Source organism: Lepidochelys kempii, chromosome 9 (genome assembly GCF_965140265.1).
Source record: "Lepidochelys kempii isolate rLepKem1 chromosome 9, rLepKem1.hap2, whole genome shotgun sequence".
Lineage (NCBI taxonomy): Eukaryota > Metazoa > Chordata > Testudines > Cheloniidae > Lepidochelys > Lepidochelys kempii.
In genome coordinates, this window is record NC_133264.1 from 15118809 (window position 1) to 15139344 (window position 20536).

Genomic DNA, 20536 nt, shown 5'->3' on the forward strand with positions numbered 1-20536 from the left:
ATTGACCCTTTTTTTAAAAAGTTTGGCTGAGACTGTTTTTCTGATAACTTTTCCTACACTTTGAAATGGAAGGAAAAATGACCTAACCAGTGGTCTCAGGGAAACAGAGTACAATAAGAAAGACAACTAGTAAGACCCCAATTCTGCAAAGATTAATCACTGCATGTAGTCCTATCAGCTTTGACGACCCTCATCGCTCGAGCAATTATTACTGTCTTGAGTAAGGTTTTGTAGGATCAGGGCTCTGATCTAACAAAGCACTCAAGCACATGTTTAACTTTAAGCACATGTGTAGCCCCATGGACTGTAATGGGAGTACTGGTGTTCTTGGAAGTAATCAAGTAAGCATTTGCTGGATTGGGGCCTAGAGGCTTATTGCTAGGTCACTGGTGTTAGAGAGCTTATTCCTTCACTCTCCCACTTCCCTGGTCCTTCTCGCATGAACAGAGAGCAACAATACCCGAAGTCCGAAGGTGCAAACAATTCAATGTTTATTGGGGTGAACTTCCAGCAAGCTTAAATACAAGTTCCTTTTTCCTTATTTTCGAATCCCAACTTACTTCCTGTTTGCCCCTAATTTATATAGTAATATTCTTAGCTATACCTTAGCCAATCATTCTACTGAAATTTAACTAACCAATCCTAACATATTGTAACATGATTAGCTAACCAATTATATCCCACCACCTTAGTTAGTTTACACCCAGCAAAATTAATTATACAGCAGACAGAAACAATCACAGAACCAGACAGAGACCATGACAATAAACAATAGCAAAGTGGGAACTATAATGACAAAACAATACAGAAGTGAGGATTTCACAACTACATCTATAAAGACATAAGAGTTTCCCAGCTGTGTCTATTGATAAGTGAGTTCTTACCAGACAGAAAACTATCAACCTCAATTTCCTTTTACATCTTCTAGGCACTTCCCTTTCTCTGGAGGTGATAGGCACTATCAGGACAGGATTGTATTCCTAACAGCCCAATAGCACCTTCTTTCAATGTGACTAGTTTGGAATGTGAGGATGTGACCGGTCGCTTCCCAGCTTATGGCTGCCTCTGTCGCTTAGTCAAAGGCCTTAGCCTAAGAACAGGGCCTCAGACTGTCACAGTAAGAGAAGGACCTTACACTGGCAGACTGTGATTTTGATTCTTTCTTTTATACCTCTAACTAGCCAATTGATAAGAATACACCTAAATTCTTAAAGTACAGGCCTTTACAGACAGGTCTGAATGTCTATATCCTAACAACTGGTATTGGTTACATCTCTAACCTCTGTCTTAAACACACCCACAAACCCACGTGTATACACACATATACATGTGTGTGCTCCTGAAACTCTACGCACTCCAGTAACTGCTTGAGAGTGTCTCCTCCTTCCTGTCTCTTTATTTTTAGGATTGGATTAAGGGGCTAATAGAAGGATCTCCTTATTTTTCAGAAACAACAAGAAGTCCGGTGGCACCTTAAAGACTAACAAATTTATTTGGGCATAAGCTTTTGTGGGCTAGAACCCACTTCATCGGATGCATGGTGGCCTAGAACGCACTTCATCGGATGCATGGACTACTTATGACCAAATGGAGTAAGCTTATGCCCAAATAAATCTGTTATTCTTTAAGGTGCCACGGGACTCCTTGTTGTTTTTGTGGATACAGACTAACACGGCTACCCCCTGATACTTATTTTTCAGTTGCTTCTTCCCATCCACTCTCTGGGCATTAGTTCCCTACTTCTCCCCTTCCTGTTTGTGCCTTCCCTCCTGATTGCCCAAGCTGGCCCTAAGCACAACCATAACATGGTTCAAAGACTGTGTGGCAGGTGGGGTTCCAGCTTTTGAGGGACCCACCTCCCAATTTGCAGATGGGGCCCATTCCATTCTTCTGGCAGTGAGACCCAACAAGAAGTTCATCCCCTACCATCGGAGTGTAATTCATGGGTTGTCCCTCCACTCTCCAGCACTTAGGACCAAAGGCAAAGGTGAGCCCTCTATCAGTTATAAAACTAATTCTTTCCACTCCCTGATTGATATTTGCCCCAGCTGTACCTCCCTATCTGCATGTCCCATTGTCCAAACAAGTGCTTCGTGGCCTGACTCCCAGGATGAGATGAAAGATGTTTTATGTCAAGCTACTTTGTCACTGGTTAAATGGTTAATACAAATCCATACAATCTACAATGGTTTCATACATTATGCATAAACTTTACCTTATGATAAAATATCAGGATCTGATTCTGATCCCACTTACACTGGTGTACACCATATCATAGTTACTCTTTGTTGTATGAAGACCAAAAGAAAAAACACTTCTAATTAACCCCAGTGGAATGAAGATCAGAATCAGGCCCTTTATGTTCCAGCATCACTCCTGGAGGTCTGCAGGATGAATCTTCCCTTTCCTAGGGTGACCAGATAGCAACTGTGAAAAATTGAGAAAGGGGGTGGAGGGTAATAGGCGCCTATATAAGAAAAAGTCCCAAAAAATTGGACTGTCCCTTTAAAAACAGGACATCTGGTCACCCTACCCTTTCCTAAATTGTTAGCTGCATCCTCTGACTTCTTATTTATACACACGAATACATCTCACCCTAGGAGCCATCGTCTTTCAGAACTGTTGTGAGTGCAAAGCATGTCTAGTTTACTGAGCTAGAATTTGCTGTGCCTGTGAACTTTCAAATGTGAATCGACCAAAGGACCTGTGTATTAACCTCTACCTCAGCCCAGGTTCCAGCTCCACTCCCATTCTGTGGGCTTGATTCATGGGCTGGACACTGGGAAGGGTATTTTCCCCCTACATGCTTACTGCATGTGCAACAGGAGATCCAGTAAAGTCCCAACTCCCCAAGACCTCACTGGTGGGAACATGCAGTCTTTGCCATCTCTGTTCCTATTTCTTTTCTGCCTGTCCTTGGAGCTGGAATTGCTCATCTCCTTTGTTTGCAGAAGCTGTGAAGTGTCAACAAAGATCTTCCCATTTGTTTGATCTCTCCAGGTGCTTGATTTTCACTCTGAGGCAGACGTTGCTTCACTGGACAAAGTCACTGGCTTTCAATTTTGTGTTTTTAGCATGGGATAAGGACTCAATAACATCTAAGAGTGTTCACATACAGGCAGCTAGGGCCCAATATTGTGCCCACTGAAATCAGTAGAAATATTGGGGCCTAAGAAAGCACTGTATGTTGAAGATGCATGAACAACAACCTTACCTTTCTGAGTTGCTGAATTCTGTGCATTCAGCATTAAGGGTCACTTCAGTGTTAACAGTGCCCATAGCAATGATTACCCAGTATTTTGTGGGGCATGACACCATTGAGACCTATCACCAGAGGGTGACCGGGGAGCATTAACAAGTACTGATCTTTATGTTAATGTTCTCTCTTTATCTCTGATTAAACTGAAAATAACTTGTCACGACTGTACATGCTTATGTGCCTTTGTAACCAAAGCAACAGCTATTGATGCACGCTCCTTTTCTTGTTAACCATTCTCCTCCTCCGGAATTCTGCAAGGCAGTCTCACGATTTTGAGGGAAAGTAGAGAAGAGGACATACCCAGGATGGATATCTTGGTGGAGATCATTAAGGCTCTTTACTTTGGTAAAGATTGATTTTTATGCGGGGGGAAAACTATCACACTTTACTTTTGATCCAATGGCCTGACACAAGGTTTTCAGGATTCTACTGGCTATCTTCGTATCTTCACTTAGTGATTTTGCTTTGGAATAAGACTCATCTTCTACCTTTTCCATGGCTTCGAATGTGTCACCCTTCTTGAATCTTTCCACTGGCTAGCTTCCTCTTACTGTATAAAACTGAGGCTCTTTATCCATATAGACAAAGCTCTTTATTATCATCTTGCCTCCATCAATATCTCACCCTTTTTTCCTTCCTCTGTTCCTTAGGATCACATTGATCCTTTCATCTTATTTCTCCCTTCATCCCTCTCTCTAGTTTTTGGTTGCCCCTATCCCTGGCAACATCTGCCAAAAACCCTCTTCCTCCTTCAAATCCCTCCTTAAAACATACCTGTTTAAACAGCCCTTTCTCATCATAGTAACCCCTAGACTTTTTTTCTTCTCCACTGATGGCCTATGTCTTCTCTTGTGTTTGTTTGCCTTTAGATATATATATAAACCCAGTAATTCCTGTATCAATCCCAATCATTTGTGGTTGAACTAAAGAATATCTTTTAGAAAGACATCCCATCCTGATTTAGACATTTCAGTGATGGAGAATTCACCTCGTCCTTTGGAAAGATAATCTATTGGTTAATTACTCTGTGTTAAAAATGCACACCTTATTTCCACCTTGACTTTGGCTAGTTTTAACTTTCAGCCATTGGATATTACTATGCCGTTGTCTCTACTAGAGAAAAGAGCCCTTTACTGACAGATATCTTCTCCCTAGTTACGAACTTATAAACTGTGATCAAGGCCCCTCTTAAGTTTCTCTTCATAAACTAAATAGATTGAGCTCCTTAAATCTCTCACTCTAAGGCAGGTCTTTCATTCACTATACTTCTGTGAAATGATGTGTAATATGACATACAATATTAGTTCTGAATAATAATCTTTTCTGTCTAGTCCATTATGAGATGGAAGTATAATTAGAGCTCAGTGGGGAATGGTTTTCCCATCCCAAATAAGGATGAAAAATCAAAATCTCAAGTTCTCTCAAACTGAAACTCTGAAGAAAACAAATTGAATTGGGTCAGTCGACATATTTTATTCACATAATTTCTGTTTCATTTTTATTTCAACCTTTTTCCACATTTTTACTAACTGAAAAGTCATTTCAAACTGACAAAATGAATTTTTTGTTTCAAAAATCTTGAAATGGGATGTTTTGACAATTTCAACACTTTTTTCCGAAAAAAATTTGAAATTGGAACTTGATCAATACTGCAACTTTCCCGTGACCAATTTTGGTTTTAACAAATTGGGTTTTTTGGATGAAAACACATTTTGTCAAAACAATTCCTATGTATAATGCTGCATAGCACTGAGCTAATAATTCACTGAATAATAATATCCATTTCAAATTAAGCCTTTTGTTCTGGTCATAGAATATCTTTTCAAAAGTTTTACCCCACGGGGGGATAACAAATATGTAAAATTAGCAATGTCTGTCTTAGTTGCGATTGGTCATATAAGTCACAAGGTATTTTTTTCTGTTCCTGGATTATTGGGCAAGTGTAACCCCCTGGTGAGTATGTGTTACAGGTCCCTCTCTGTGCTGATCCATGAGGATCTGTCTGTTACAACACCAGCTAGAGAACCTTCAGGATCTGTGGCTGTTTGTGCCTGGGCCTTTTGGACTTGGCTTTCTACAAGCATTTATGTCAGTTCAAGGGTATTGCTCAAACATTTACAGAAAAGAAGGGGGACACTAGTGGTAGAAGCAAATTCTTTAAATATTTAAATGGAATTTGTTTTGCTCTGTTTATGCAATGTTCATTGAGACCTCAGCCCTTCCCATGTCAAAAATCTATGGTGCATAAACACAAAATAATTCATTTACAGTGTGATGAAGCAACTAGACCCCAATCCTACATGGTCTGAGTAGTGATCAGTACCTTCAATTCCCATAGAGGTCAACTTCAGGATCATGACCCAAGAGAGCAAGGTTAATAGCAAGAAAACTCAGACTATAACCAAAATACCATCAGCAATCTTCATTTGGTTATGGGGGCTACCAGCAGCATTATATACTGGTTCTATAGATGTGTCCCGTAATTAGCACTTCATGGCATGTCAGGTTTTCAGCTTGGCAACAGGGAAAATGTTTTGTAATCCTTCTAATGGAATGTTTCACGTGAATTGATAGTTTAGTTGCTTTGGATCGCTGGGGTGTCATCTTAGTGAGAAAATGTATCTCGTCAATTCTTCAGGGCACCATATATTTTGTGGCTAAGCTTGTTGTCATATTTCACTTCAGAAGTGCCCTGTCTGGCAATCCATGTTCATAGAAAGTCCATTGGCTTCAGCTGGTATTTTGTAAGTGTAAGTACTTCAGGATAGGGCCCATATTTTTGAAACAATGTAGTTAGAGGCAAATATCCAAGTTACATATACCCTAGTAGAATGTATTTTTGCCCTAAGAAGTATTTTTTAACTTTTCTCACAGTGGGAAAGGGTAATGTGTTTCTTTTCATCTTCTCTCATCACTCTTGCCAATAAAATCTGTAGGCCTATCCAAATTGTATATATGAGACATGGATATTTTAAAGGATTAATCCCTTTGTGCTTTTAATTTTCCAGTTGAAGTTTGGAGTGAAATCATCTTGCATTTCCGGGCCCACCCTCTACTCCGGGTCCCAGCCCGGAGGCCCTAGGGATAGCGGTAAACCGCTTGAACAAGTGGTTCCTTCCCCTGGGCTACTTCCCTGTCCTGCCCTTCAGCTTGTGGGGCTTCCTGCCCTCCCTCTGCACAAACCAGGTGTCCCTTTATCTAGGGTCTTGGCCTTCTTAGCCCACCGCAGCACTTCTCCAAACTCTCCTCTGCTTCCCTCCAAACTGCTCTCTGCTCCAACACCAATCCACTCTACTTCAACTCCTCCAAACTGCTCTCTACTTCAACATCAATCCACTCTGCTTCAACTAGCTCAGTGGTTTGAGCATTGGCCTGCTAAACCCAGCGTTGTGAGTTCAATCCTTAAGGGGGCCATTTAGGGATCTGGGGCCAAAATTGGGGATTGGCCCTGCTTTGAGCAGGGGGTTGGACTAGATGACCTTCTGAGGTCCCTTCCAACTCTGATATTCTATGATTCTATGAACTCCTCCAAACTGCTCTCTGCTCCAACACCAATCCACTGGGCTTCAACTCCTTCCCTTGTCTGACTGAAGCAGGGGGTGGTTATCAGGCTTCAGGTGCTCTAATTGGCTTCAAGTGCTTTAATTAATCTATAGCAAACTTTCTTCCCTCTACAGGGAATAAGGCTTCCTTCTAACACTCTCCTGCTGCCCTCTGGCCAGGCTGTATCACAACACAAAAGAAGGATAGTCTTCTTCTTAAGACACTGGACTGTAACTTAGGAGATCTGGCTGCAATTCTTCACTCTGCATTGACTTCCTGTATCATCTTGAGCAAGTCACTTAAGATCTGATCTAAAGCCAATTAAAGTTATTTCTTCTTTGTCATACTTATTTGGATTATAAGCTTTTTAGGGCAGGAACTCTCCTATTAGTAGGTGCTTCCATCATAACAGTATTTGAGCACCTCCCAACCGTTAATATATTTTTCTTCCCAATACATGTATGAGGTAAGGAATTTCTAATATTCCCATTTTGCAGATGGGGAAACTGAGTCAGAGAGAGACCAAGTGCCTTGTGCAAGATCACACAGGGTAGTTATGGCAAAGCAGGAACTGAAACTAGGTCTCCCTCAGCCTAGGCTACTGCACTAACCACTTGACTGTCCTTCCTCAATGAGGAAGTGTTTGTACAACCCCATTGCCATCAGAATCCTAATCACAGTTGGAGTTTCTGTAATATTTTGTCCCTTTGCTTATGAGATTGCACCAATCACTTGTTCTTGAATTTTTCACTGCCCTATAAAATAGCAGCGAGTTAATATCATATCTGATACTATTTTAAAGGCTTTTTGTTGCTGTAGTTGTTATTAGTATCTTCATCGAGGCAGCCTAATGCATGTATCTAGCCAGGTTATTTTTAAATTATTTTTTCCACACAGTCGTTTCCCTTTATTAATTTTCCTCCCTTCCACATGATTTCTACTTAGTAATATTTTTTTAATATCAGATAATTAATGGCAGGGTCATTGCCGGTTGAATCATACCGATTTTTTCATACATTGAGAAGTTAACACTTTGAATGTCGCTCTTATTAAAACAAATGGTTTAATTATCTCTAATTTCAGAAGGGATGGATTTATTTAACGAATATTTCAGTTTAAAGTAATAGACAATACATATCTTGGTCATAGTCAGTAGCTATTGAAATCCCAATATAAAGCACAATACAAAACCCAATAAAAGTTTTAACCATTAATGAAGACCCATAAATCATGTTGTCAAAATGAGGTGTAAAAAGAGAGCAATCTGATTGGCTAACAAAAGGTCCATACCATTTTGAAAAATGCAGGAGGGAACAAAAATAATATGAAAATGCCAGGAGTGGAATTCTGAACTCATACACTGCTTAGGGGACGGGTTTACTAGACCACAGAGGGTAGAGAGCTTGAAGATTCATGGGGTAATCTAGACCCATTCAGGAGCATGCCAAGGAAACATTAGGGAAAACCCAGCCTCACCTACCTCCTAGGCTACAGGTCTTCTTCAGGAGTTATGCATCCATTATCCGTTTCCCCCCATCACTGCATACCACCTCCTCTCTGAAAGGAGATGAAGGAATACCTGTGCAACTCCTAGAAGTATTAACTGCCACATGAGTTTCCACTTGGACATCTACTCTTAGTCTAGGGGGATACCACACAGAGCTTTAGATGAAGTCTCTTAGAAGGGAGTAAACAGTCAGCAGTTTTCAAAAACATGCCTGAATTCTACATATAGTCAAGTTGCCCTGCCACTAGATCAGCAGCCCTTCACTTACATAAAATGTGGTTTGCCATTGCACTGGCCCAGTCATGTTAGTTGATGCATCTCTGAAACCCAGTAACGTCATCCTGTTTGTAGGCAGACCATGTCTGTCTCAGTCTGTTGCTGACTGATTAAGCTTCTCATGTTTGGGACTGGTTCCCAAAGGGCATGGAACTGTGTGCTGGGAAGGAGGACTGACGTCTCCTTCAGTTAGCTTTAGCTTTTTGCATTGCTTTCGTGTCAGCTTCTATTTTTCCTGCTAAGGCCACTGGAAAGTTCCAGAAATAAGCGTTCCATTTCCCCTTCAAGGGGTATTTCTACTCAGTGTCGCTTCTCATTCCCCTGTGTTTTGAGACTGGAGGACAAGTGCTACAAATAATACTAGGGTCCAGATTTTCCTGGATGCAATAGCTGACAGATTTCTTCACTAAATACTCTCCAAATCTACAAGAGGTGATGCCATTTTAGATTTCGTACTGCTGAGGAGCTCAGAGAAGAACTGGTTGTAAGGGGACAACCTTGGTTTGAATGATCATAGCTAATTCAGTTTAAACTAAATTGAAGGATAAACAAAAATAGATCTGCAACTAGAATCCTTGATTTCAAAGGGGCAAACTTTAAAAAATTAAGGGAATTAGTCAGGGAAATGGACTGGACTGAAGAACTCCAGGGTCTGAATATGGAAGAAACTTGGAATTACTTTAAACCAAAATTGCAGAAACTATCTGAAGCCTGCATCTCAAGTAAGGGGAAAATTTCATCAGTAAGGGTTTCAGGCCAAGCTGGATCAGCAAGCATCTCAGACATGTGATTATGAGAAAGTAGAAAGCCTACAAGAAACAGAAGATGGTATGGATCAGCAAGGAAAGCTACCTCTTGGAGATCAGAAAGTGTAGGGGAAAAATGAGAACTGCCAAAAGCCAAACAGAATTGGACCTTGCAAGAGAAATTAAAACCAATAGTCAATTATTCTATCACCATATAAATAAAAAGAAAACAAGGAAAGAAGGGGGACTGCTAAACACTGAGGATGAGGTGTAGATCAAAGATAATTTAGGCATGGCCCAACACCTAAACAAATACTTTGCCTCAATTTTTAAAATAAGGGTAATTCGGAGTTTGGCTAATGGAAATGAGTATATGGAAGTAGAAATTACCACATCTGAGGTGGACGTCAAACTCAAACAGTTTAATGGGACTAAATCAGAGGGCCTAGATAATCTCCATTCAAGAATATTAAAGGAACTGGCACATGAAATTGCAAGTCCAATAGCAAGGATTTTTAATAAACCTGTAAACTCAGGAGTTGAACTATGACTGGAGGATTGCCAATGTAGAACCTATTTTTAAGAAAAGGGGGGAAAAGTGATTTGGGAAACCACCGGGCTGTTAGTTTAATCTCAGTTGTACAACTGAACAAATTTTGAAGAGAATGTAGTTAAGGACATAGAGGTAAACAGTAATTGGGATAAAATACAACATTGTTTAAAAAAGATAGATCATGCCAGACCAGCCTAATCTCTTTCTTTGACAAAATAGCTGATTCTTTAGACAAAGGAAATGCAAATATAATCTAACTGGATTTCAGTAAGGAATTTGCTAGAGTTCCACATGGGAAATTATTAGTTAAATTTGAGAATAAGGGGACTAAGATGAAAACTGAAAGGTGGATAAGGAACTGGTTAGGTTAGGAGGAGACCAGGTCATACTGGTCATCCTGAAAGATGAACTATCATGCTGGAGGGAGATTACTAGTGTAGTTCCTCAGGGATTAGTCTCAGGACCAATCTTCTTTAACATTTTTATTAATGACCTTGCCACAAAAAGTGTGTGTGCATTAATAAAATTTGCAGCTGACACAAAGTTGGGAGGTATTGCCACTACAAAGGAGGACCGGAATATCATATAAGAAGATCTGGATGACCTTGAAATTGGAGTAATAGAAATGGGATGAAATTGAACAGTGCAAGGTCATGCACTTAGGGACTAACAACAAGAATTTTTGTTACAAGCTAGGGACGGATCAGTTGGAAGTGACAGTGGAGGAAAAAGACCTGGATGTATTGGTTGATTACAAGATGACTATCATCCGCCAATGTGATGTGGTCATGAAAAACAGTAATGTGATCCTAGGATGCTTCAGGCGAGGTATTTCCAGTCGAGCTAGGGAAGTGTAAGTGCCATTATACAAGGCACTTGTAAGACCTCATCTGGAATACTGTGTCCCATGTTTAAGAAAGATAAATTCAAACTGGAACAGGTGCATAGAAGGGATACTAGGATGATCAGAGGAATGGAAAACCTACCTTATGGGTGGAGACTCAAAGAGCTTGGCTTGGGTAGCCGAACCAAACAAAGGGTGAAGGGTGATATGATTGCTCTCTGTAAATAAATCAGAGGGATAAATACCAGGGCGGGAGAGGAGTTATTTAAGTTAAGCACCAATGTTGACACAAGAACAAATGAATATAGACGAGCCATCAACAAGTTTAGGCTTGAAATTAGACAAAGGTTTCTAACCAACAGAGGAGTGAAGTTCTGGAACAGCCTTCCAAGGGGAGACGTGAGGGTTAAAAACCTAATTGGCTTCAAGACGGAGCTTGATAAATTTATGGAGGGAATAGTATGATGAGACTGCCTACAATGGCAAGTAGCTCATCTGCGACTGCTAGCAGCAAATATCTCCAATATCTGCTAACGGGACACTAGATGGGGAGGGCTCTCAGTTACTACAGAGAATTATTTCCCTGGTGTCTGGCTGTTGGGTCTTGCAGAAATGGTTATGGTCCAATTTGGGATCAGGAAGGAATTTCCCCTCAGGTCAGATCGGCAGAGACCCTGGGGCTTTTTTTAATTCTCTGCAGCATAGGGCACAGGTTGCTTGCAGGTTTAAACTAGTGTAAGTTGTGGATTCTCTGTAACTTGAAGTCTTTAAATCATGATTTGAGGATAACTCACCCAGAGGTTATGGGTCTATTGTAGGAGTGGGTGGGTGAGGTTCTGTTCCCTGCAATGTGCAGGAGGTCAGACTAGATGATCATGATGGTCGCTTCTGACCTTAAAATCTAAGAGTTGATGAACACATTGAGGAGTCAGTTGGTGGCTTCAGACTCCTTTGTGTAGATTTTAGCCTCTGGGCGTGATTGTACAAGTGCTGAATGATGCTGAGACTTTTGTTCTGCCCATGCGGTGTGAGACTGTCCTCTCTTTCTGAGACCAAGCTCTTTAAAAGTTCTGCAGTTTATAATTCCTTTCCTATATCACTGGAGAAACCTAACAATGGGCAGAGCATTCAAATATCAGTCACCTTCCCTAGGTATTGGCAGCAACAAAGGTCCACAACTGTAGGCTTTTTTAGTGGATGCTAGAAGTAAACCTGGTTGTGCAGGGACAAAATCACATTAAATTCTCCTTTTCAGCTACTGGAATTCTACTACTGCTCATTATCAAAGCAATCTCTTTGTTTATAAAGAAAAGGTAGACATTTAGCAATGTTGGTTAAAAGCTCTTTGGGCCAACTTCATTATTCCCCACAATATGTGGGGGCACCAATTCTGTTATTAAAGAGACAATGTAAGATTGTTTTGGCTAAAATTTAGATTTCATTACAAGGTCTATGAAACTGCATATTCGTAGACATGATATAGGGTGTCTCTGATATATTTCCACAGAAGCTGGGTGGTCAGAGATAAACAGGATATGTGGTGTTCCTTCTGTTAAAGGACTATGTATTTAAACCCTTGGCTCTGTCTAGACAGAACTATTTGTTTGGGAATGTTTTTAGTTTAATTTGTGTTTAATTGTCATGATAGTAATGTAATCTTAAACATTCCTTTGATAAACCATGGAAATGTTGAACATAAGAATGGCCATACTGGGTCAGATCAAAGGTCCATCTAGCCCAGTATCCTGTCTACTGACAGTAGCCAATGCCAGGTGCTTCAGAGGGAATGAACAGAACAGGTAATCCTCAAGTGATCCATCCCCTGTCACGCATTCCCAGCTTCTGGCAAACAGAGTCTAGGGGCACCATCCTTGCCCATCTTGGCTAGCAGCCATTGATGGACCTATCCTCCATGAATTTATCTAGTTCTTTTTTGAACCCTGTTATCGTCTTGGCCTTCACAACTTCCTCTGGCAAGGAGTTCCACAGGCTGACTGTGTGTAGTGTGAAAAAATACTTCCTTCTGTTTGTTTTAAACTGCTGCCTATTAATTTCATTTGGTGACCCCTAGTTTTTGTGTAATGAGAAGGAGTAAATAACACTTCCTTATTTACTTTCTCCACATCAGTCATGATTTTATAGACTTCTATCATATCCCCCCTTAGTTGTCTCTTTTCCAACCTGAACAGTCCCAGTCTTACTAATCTCTCCTCATACGGCAGCCATTCCATACCCCTATGGGTATTTTTATTTCAGATGAAAATGAATCAGTGATTCAATATCTGAGGTTGAAAATTTAAATACTCTGCTGCCTAATAATTACTCTACAGACTCTATGATTTCACACAGTTCCAAAACAAGAGTTTTGGAAAAGATATAAACTCTCATTCTTCAGGGCATGTCAACCACGGATTATAGGAGGAAAATATTCCTGTGGGTGAGTTTTTTCATAACTTCCTATTAAAGAGTTTCTTGTACCTTCTCTGAAGCAATTGGCACTGGCCAAGGTTCCCTCTAAGCTGTGCACGTGTGCGTGTGCACACAGATCCGAAACCCCGCGCACATGGCGAAACACTGCGCGCACAACAATTTGCACAGAAGCACAAAAATTTGCACAGAAGAAATTTTTTGTGCACAGAGCCTGTCAAAAATTAGGGGGAACATTGGTACTGGCCACTGTTGGAGGCATGATACCAGATTGGAGGAACTGGTCTGATCCAGTATAGCAATTCCTATGTTTCAATGCACTGCCGAAGAGGGTACTTTTGATTCTTTGCAATGCTCAACACAGGCCTGATTCAATGCCCACTGAGTGGGAGTCTTTCCATTGACTTCAATGAGCACTACATCAAGCCCTGAATGAGAGAGAATGGAAGCTATGTTAGCTTGACTTGCCCCAAATCTGGGAGGTCTAGGGAGGAGAATGTTTGAAAATGTTTCACATTTTTATAAAGAAAAAAAATTGCATTCAAATTCATTGTGAGTATATTCTAACTCTAGGTATACCCTGGCCATTTTATATATGTTTAGACATAAATATAGCAAGCCTGGACCAAAGGCCAAGAGATCCCACACTCCTTCCTCTCTCCTTTTAAAAAAAAAAGAGGCGTACTTGTGGCACCTTAGAGACTAACAAATTTATTTGGGCATAAGCTTTCATGGGCTAAAACCCACTTCATCAGGTGCATGGAGTGGAAAATACAGTAGGAAGATATATATATACAGAGAACATGAAAAGATGGGGGTTGCCATACCAACTCTAATGAGACAAATCAATTAAGGTGGGCTATTATCAGCAGGAGAAAAAAACTTTTGTAGTGATAATCAGGATGGCCCATTTCGAACAGTTGACAAGAAGGTGTGAGTAACACTAGGGGGGAAATTAGCATGGGGAAATAATTTTTATTTTGTGTAATGACCCATCCACTCCCAGTCTTTATTCAAACCTAATTTGATTGTGTCCAGTTTGCAAATTAATTCCATTTCTTCAGTTTCTCATTGGAGTCCAGGCATCTGATGAAGTGGGTTTTAGCCCTCGAAAGCTTATGCCCAAATAAATAGTCACTAAGGTGCCACAAGTACTTCTCGTTCTTTTTGCTGATACAGACTAACACGGCTACCACTCTGAAACCTGTCTCCTTTTTAAAGGAAGTGGGAGCCCACCTGTCTTTCTGGGGCACATGCTATGCTGCTGTCACCTCCCTCATCCCAATGCATTGTACATGGTAGTACAACATTAGTCCCAAGCGACTGGAATCCAGTGTGACCTGTGGGGAAGATGTTTATCATGGTGTTCACAGAAGTCCCAGATTTCACATTCTTCCATCTTTTTCTCTGAATTCCTTGGTGTTCTTTCCCCTCACCCACTTTTCTAATCCTACTGGGGTCAAAGAAGTACCAATGCCATCATTGAGATGTCACTACAAATCGCTTGTGTCAGGCATGTGTGAAAATTCAGCCACAGCCTTATATAGTGCATAGGGAGATGTTTCTGCCTACCTAGAGGTAATGTCCACCTCCATCCTTATGCGGGGTGTGACGATATTGCCACGAGTGGGGTAGATCAGCATCATCCTCTCCCTGCTACCTCTCTGCAGAGCCCATCAAGAGGCATGAAGGCGGGAAACAGAATGACTTTCCCAATCCTGTTCTCCAGGGACCCAACCCAAAGTCCAGTGAAATAAATGGAAGTCTTTCCACTAACTTGAATGGGCACTGAATGGGCTCTAGGTGCACACGGGAAGAGGAATAACAATTGCTAGCATCTCATTCTCAGTGACTAGACATGCCTGTAGATTTCTGTGCTGAAGTCTCCCTGAGCATATGGACTTCAGTGCATAAAGACTTCAGCAGAGAAATCTTTAGGGACCCCACTGCATAAAGTTTTCTGTTCCAAAGTTTTTAAGTGCTGAAGTTTTTATGTTCTTAAAGATTTTAGCCCATAAAAATCCAAGGGGATAATAAAACAAATAGCAGCTACATGAAGGCTCAGGAGCTGGAGAAAAAAATTGCTCTTGGATAATAATAGGACCTTCTGTAGTAGTACTGACCAAAATCTAAGGAACTGTTTTTTCCCCTTTGAGTGATATTTTACCATATTGCACTCTGACCCAGTCCCTATTTGCATACTGCAAGGACTGTTTATGGGTACATGGTGGTGTAAAGGTTTTATTGCCATGATTTTGAATTGTTCTCAAGGCTGGTGAAGCCAAAAGTGAGTTACGCAAGTAAGTTCCACTAAAACCTCTACACCGCAGCATGCCACCATGCATTCCATTTAGACTACAAATTAGAAAATTGCTTTCTATAGCTTTATGGTTAAATGCTAATAATGGGTGTCCAATATCAGCACAAAAATGCCAACCCCATTGAGTACTTGTATTAGAACTGTAAGTCGTGTTGATTGTGCGTGTGCGAATAGCTGGGCCTCTGCTTTTTAAAAAATGTGTCTCTTGAAGACTTTATTGGTCCTATTTTTCATATTTCTTCATCTCTAAAGCCAGGTTTTGCAAATCCTAGAGTGACAGAAAAACTAGAGTTCATAAAACTAACGTACAACATCTGAAAGAGCTTTCCTATAAATCATGGCGTTGCTATTTTAAGGTCTACTATTTTTCAGCTTGCCAGAACTAGCCATGGCTACTGTAGATATATATCATGTAAATGTTATTATCCCATCTCACTAGAAGGAAACAGTCAGGGTACATCTACACTGCAAAAAAAAAACCAAACCCTTTGCAGCGAGTCTCAGAGCCCTGGTAAACTGGCCTGGGCTCGCACTATGGAGCTAAACCTTACAGTGTAAACATTAGGGCTCAGGCTGAAGCCTGGGCTCCAAGACCCTCCCCATCCCCCCCGCTGAACTTCAGAGTCTGGGCTCTAGGCCAAACATGAATATATACCTGCTCCTTTTTAGCTCCATTGTGCAAGCCCCTCAAGCCCGAGTCATTTGACCCAGGCTCTGAGACTCACCACCACTTTCTTTGCTGTGCAGACATATCCTTAGTGTTCCTACATCTGGTGGCTCATAGTCAAACAGATATTTTAAACCTGTCACTGGTCCAAGACTGAATATTGCCCATTCTGGACTGCAAAGCAGGGTAATTTTCAATCCTGGCTTTTCCCTACTCCGTATTTAGGGTGAAAAGAAGGCAGGGTTTTGTTTTCTTTTCCATGTCTCAGAGGTTTGGAATGTTAGATGGATGAGTGGGCAGAGTGCAGATGAGTAGGCTAGCAGGACTTTATGAGCCCCAAATGCAACCCTAAATACCCAGCCTGTGTATTTTGGCAGGGCCCTGGAGAACTCCTCCAGGGCAAAAGGGAGAGGAACAATCTATATGGCCCTTACACGCACAAACTGGGAGAAACAGACCAGAAGGTCCATTCAGCTGCAGCTCCTTGACACTGTGTCTTACCTACCAAGAGTTGTCAGCATGATTGCATAGGCTGGTTCTATGGCTTTGGGCCCCACATTGCATAGGGGTTACCATTCCCTGCGTAATGACAGGTTTCAGAGTAACAGCCGTGTTAGTCTGTATCCGTAAAAAGAAAAGGAGTACTTGTGGCACCTTAGAGACGAACACGTTTATTTGGGCATCAGCTTTCGTGAGCTACAGCTTGCTTTATCGGATGCGTACAGTGGAAAATATAGTGGGGAGATTTTATATACACAGAGAACATGAAACAATGGGTGTTACCATCCACACTGTAACAAGAGTGACCAGGAAAGGTGAAAAAAAAAGGAGTACTAGTAGCACCTTAGAGACTAACCAATTTATCTGAGCATAAGCTTTCGTGAGCTACAGCTCACTTCATCAGAAGGTGAGCTATTACCAGCAGGAGAGCGGGCGGGGGGGAAAAGGGGACCTTTTGTAGTGATAATCAAGGTGGGCCATTTCCAGCACTTTACAAGGACAGTAGGAGGGGAAATAAACAAGGGGAAATAGTCTTACTTTGTGTAATGACCCATCCACTCCCAGGCTTTATTCAAGCCTAAGTTAATTGTATCCAGTTTACAAATTAATTTCAATTCAGCAGTCTCTCGCTGGAGTCTGTTTTTGAAGTTTTTTTGTTGAAGAATTGCCACTTTTAGGTCTGTAATCGAGTGACCAAAGAAAGTGAAGTGTTCTCCGACTGGTTTTTGAATGTTATAATTCTTGACGTCTGATTTGTGTCCATTTATTCTTTTACGTGGAGACTGTCCGGTTTGGCCAATGTACATAGCAGAGGGGCATTCCTGGCACATGATGGCATATATCACAGGTGAACGAGCCTCTGATAGTGTGGCTGATGTGATTAGGCCCTATGATGGTGTCCCCTGAATAGATATGTGGACACAGTTGGCAACGGGCTTTGTTGCAAGGATAGGTTCCTGGGTTAGTGTTTTTGTTGTGTGATATTCCTGGCATCCTGTTTGACTCCATGCAGAATAAAACTGCTCCATTTCTGCTGCTGTGAGGGCTGTCCATGTCAGCAAAGGAGATGGAAGGATTTGGGCGTAAGTGCAGTTAATTTCCTGGTTCCACATTATATTCCACATTATATTCTGTGGTTGTATCAATTTATTTATGCAATGGGTATCATGACCATGTATATGGTATTGTCGTGCAATTGAGAGCATGTGTTTTCTCTGTATAAAGTAGCCTATTTCTGAATTTTGCCTCCTTTTGAAAATGTTTATGAAGGGCAGACCCTCTGACTCTTAACCACATCCACAAACAAGTCATTTGCGAGAGAGACACTTTGTACAAAGGGAATAGATCTTTTCACTGGATCCAGTATTCTGTTACTGGAAGTAAATTGGTACAATGACCTGCTTAAGGCCATTACAGAAAAGGACACGGATACTTAGCTTGTCTCCTATTGCAATCTTCCATTCCAGCCTAGCAGAAACAACTGTTTGTTGAGCATATCTCTCATATATGCTCATTATTTCCTGGGCAATTTTATAACACTGAGGAATGACTTCAACAACTGAAGTAAGGCCCATTTGGTCTGTCAGTAAAACAGCTCAGTTCAAAACTCAGTTCAAAAACTCAGATTTTCAGTGATTCACTTCAATATGGAGTGTGATGTGAGGGCTATTTCCTGTTAGAATATGCAAATCAGTCTCTTTATGCTTTTTCTTTATGATTGTCTTCACTAACCTTGTGTTGGGTGAACGATTACACATAAACAAAGTTACACTGAAGAAATGTTTCAGTGTTCCAAATTTTATTGAAGCTTTGTCGACACTAGGGAAAAGGCAACATATGTCTGTAAGGATGCAGCTGAATCAGTGTTGAACATGATTTAACAGGACGTGCAAATCAGAATGAACTGTCTGTGTTCAATGCTGTTTCAGAAACTGGTTAAATCTTGCCTATGCAGGGGCAGTAATAATGCTGAGCAAGATTAGTTCTGATCAATGTTGGCAGTTCACCCCAGCTGAGGACCAGTTAAACAGTGGGGTGATCTCATTTTACTCTGGTAGTCCATTCAGGGTGAAATTCACCTCTGTCTAGGAAGCCAACATAATGAACCATTTAGCCCTATTTTAAGGGTTTACATGATGCATACACCTTGTGCTGGCCCTCTGCACAAGCATGAATTTCACTCTTTCTGCAAACTATGTATAGATTTAATATTTTAAGGCTAACGTTCCATACAGCCCCAGTACTTGATTCATGCCAACCCAAGGGATAACGTAAATGTACAGTATTGCTTAACCAGCTCCCAAATAATGAATAAAATTTCAGGTGAAGGATGTGACCTTCAGAGAACATGAAATCAATTTGGTCTTTTTCACTTGAAGATAATTTATCTGATACTTTTCTCCCCACTGAAGACTCACGAAACTAAATATTGTTTAAAAATGCTTTTTTTTACACTAAATTGAGTTTCTGAGCATGAGATAGGCAATGTTTTCTGGAACTAATTTGAATTCCTCTCTAATTAATATTCAAGACCAAAATATGTTATCTTTGCATGACTGTGCAATTATTAAAGGGAAAAATATCAGCTGCGATGGCAGTTATTTTTCTTTCCCTCCCATATTTTTTTAATGGTAGCTCACTTTTTACCAGCACAGTATGTGTCATTTCTCCCCCTTTATTTTAGGCTATGATCGAAGAGGCCATCACCAGGGAGGAATCTTTTTCAGTTATGTACACACCATTTGCAACAAAAGCAAAGGCTGACAAAATAGACAAGATGAAGGAAGCTTTTGCTAAAAAGCACCCTGATTATGTGGCGTACATCTACACAGGTAAGAGTGGATTTCACATCTTCAAGCGGCACTGGACCTCATTGGATTGTGTGGATTGTGTGTCTGTAGCTGACATTGAGTTTGATTTGTGGGTGGTTGGGGCCGGATCCCGCAAATTCTTACTCTCACATGGGGTGAAATTCACCCCTGAACGGAGGGCCAACATATGACCTATGTAGCACTTAAGTCCTCAAACACAATGTATGGGAGGGGTAGCTTTGTTCTGACACCCTGCACAAGGGTGAATTGTACCCATGATGCCTCGAAGCATCGTTCTTTAACTTCCATTATTGCAGCAAAGCTTTTGTTGTACATTGGGCTTTGCAGTGTGCTCTGAAGATTATCAGACTTGGGCTCACCCTAACCTCAGGTAGGAAGTTCCACTGTCAAGAGCCCCTTTGCTGCAGATGCTCTGCAGCTGCTTCTTACTGGTCTCCCCCACCAGGGGCAATAACGATTGATCATTCCCAGTGGTCATGAATGGGTAGCCCGGCCTCATTCAGAACCAGGACCTTGAGTAAGACCTAGAAGTGAATGGGGATCCAGTGGAGGGCATCGAGTTTTGGTGTGAACAGGGGAATCTTTTCTGTGACCCCCATTGTACGCTGCTGGTGGAGCAAGTTAAAGTAGCCTTTTCCTGAGTTGATAAGCACTTAGATCACAGTGAGTAGGTCCTAATCCCAGAAGGAAAGTGGATGATGGGCTAAGGCATCTCTTGTTATCATTGCTAACCGAGTTACTTGGAGCAGTGATGACTATGAGAAGACCCTAAGGCATCACACTGTGTTGATGACTGAGGATCAGACAGAGGGAGAGGTAAGTTTCTCACTATGTCGAATTGCTTGAGGACATTTGCTCCCATTACAAGAACCCACACTATAGCTTTGTGGGCAGTTCTAGCAGAATGCTCCAGAAGACTGAAATGCTCTTTAATTCCTAGAGGTATTGCCCTGGGTCAGAGCTGAGACTTATTGATTGGGCTATATGACTATGCCACTTTCTGTGAAATACCAGCTCTGTGAATAATGACTTCATCCTTCAGGGCAATCAATATGGAACCTT

At 41.2% G+C, this 20536-nt stretch overlaps 1 protein-coding gene across 1 annotated transcript in view; it reads left to right on the forward strand.

The window, feature by feature from the left end:
* Positions 1-20536, forward strand: part of SPATA16 (spermatogenesis associated 16) — a 111607-nt gene that overhangs the window by 52888 nt on the left and 38183 nt on the right. The window contains exon 5 of the mRNA XM_073358881.1: positions 19327-19474. Coding sequence (XP_073214982.1) covers positions 19327-19474 — 148 coding nt within the window. The remainder of the gene's footprint in view (positions 1-19326; positions 19475-20536) is intronic.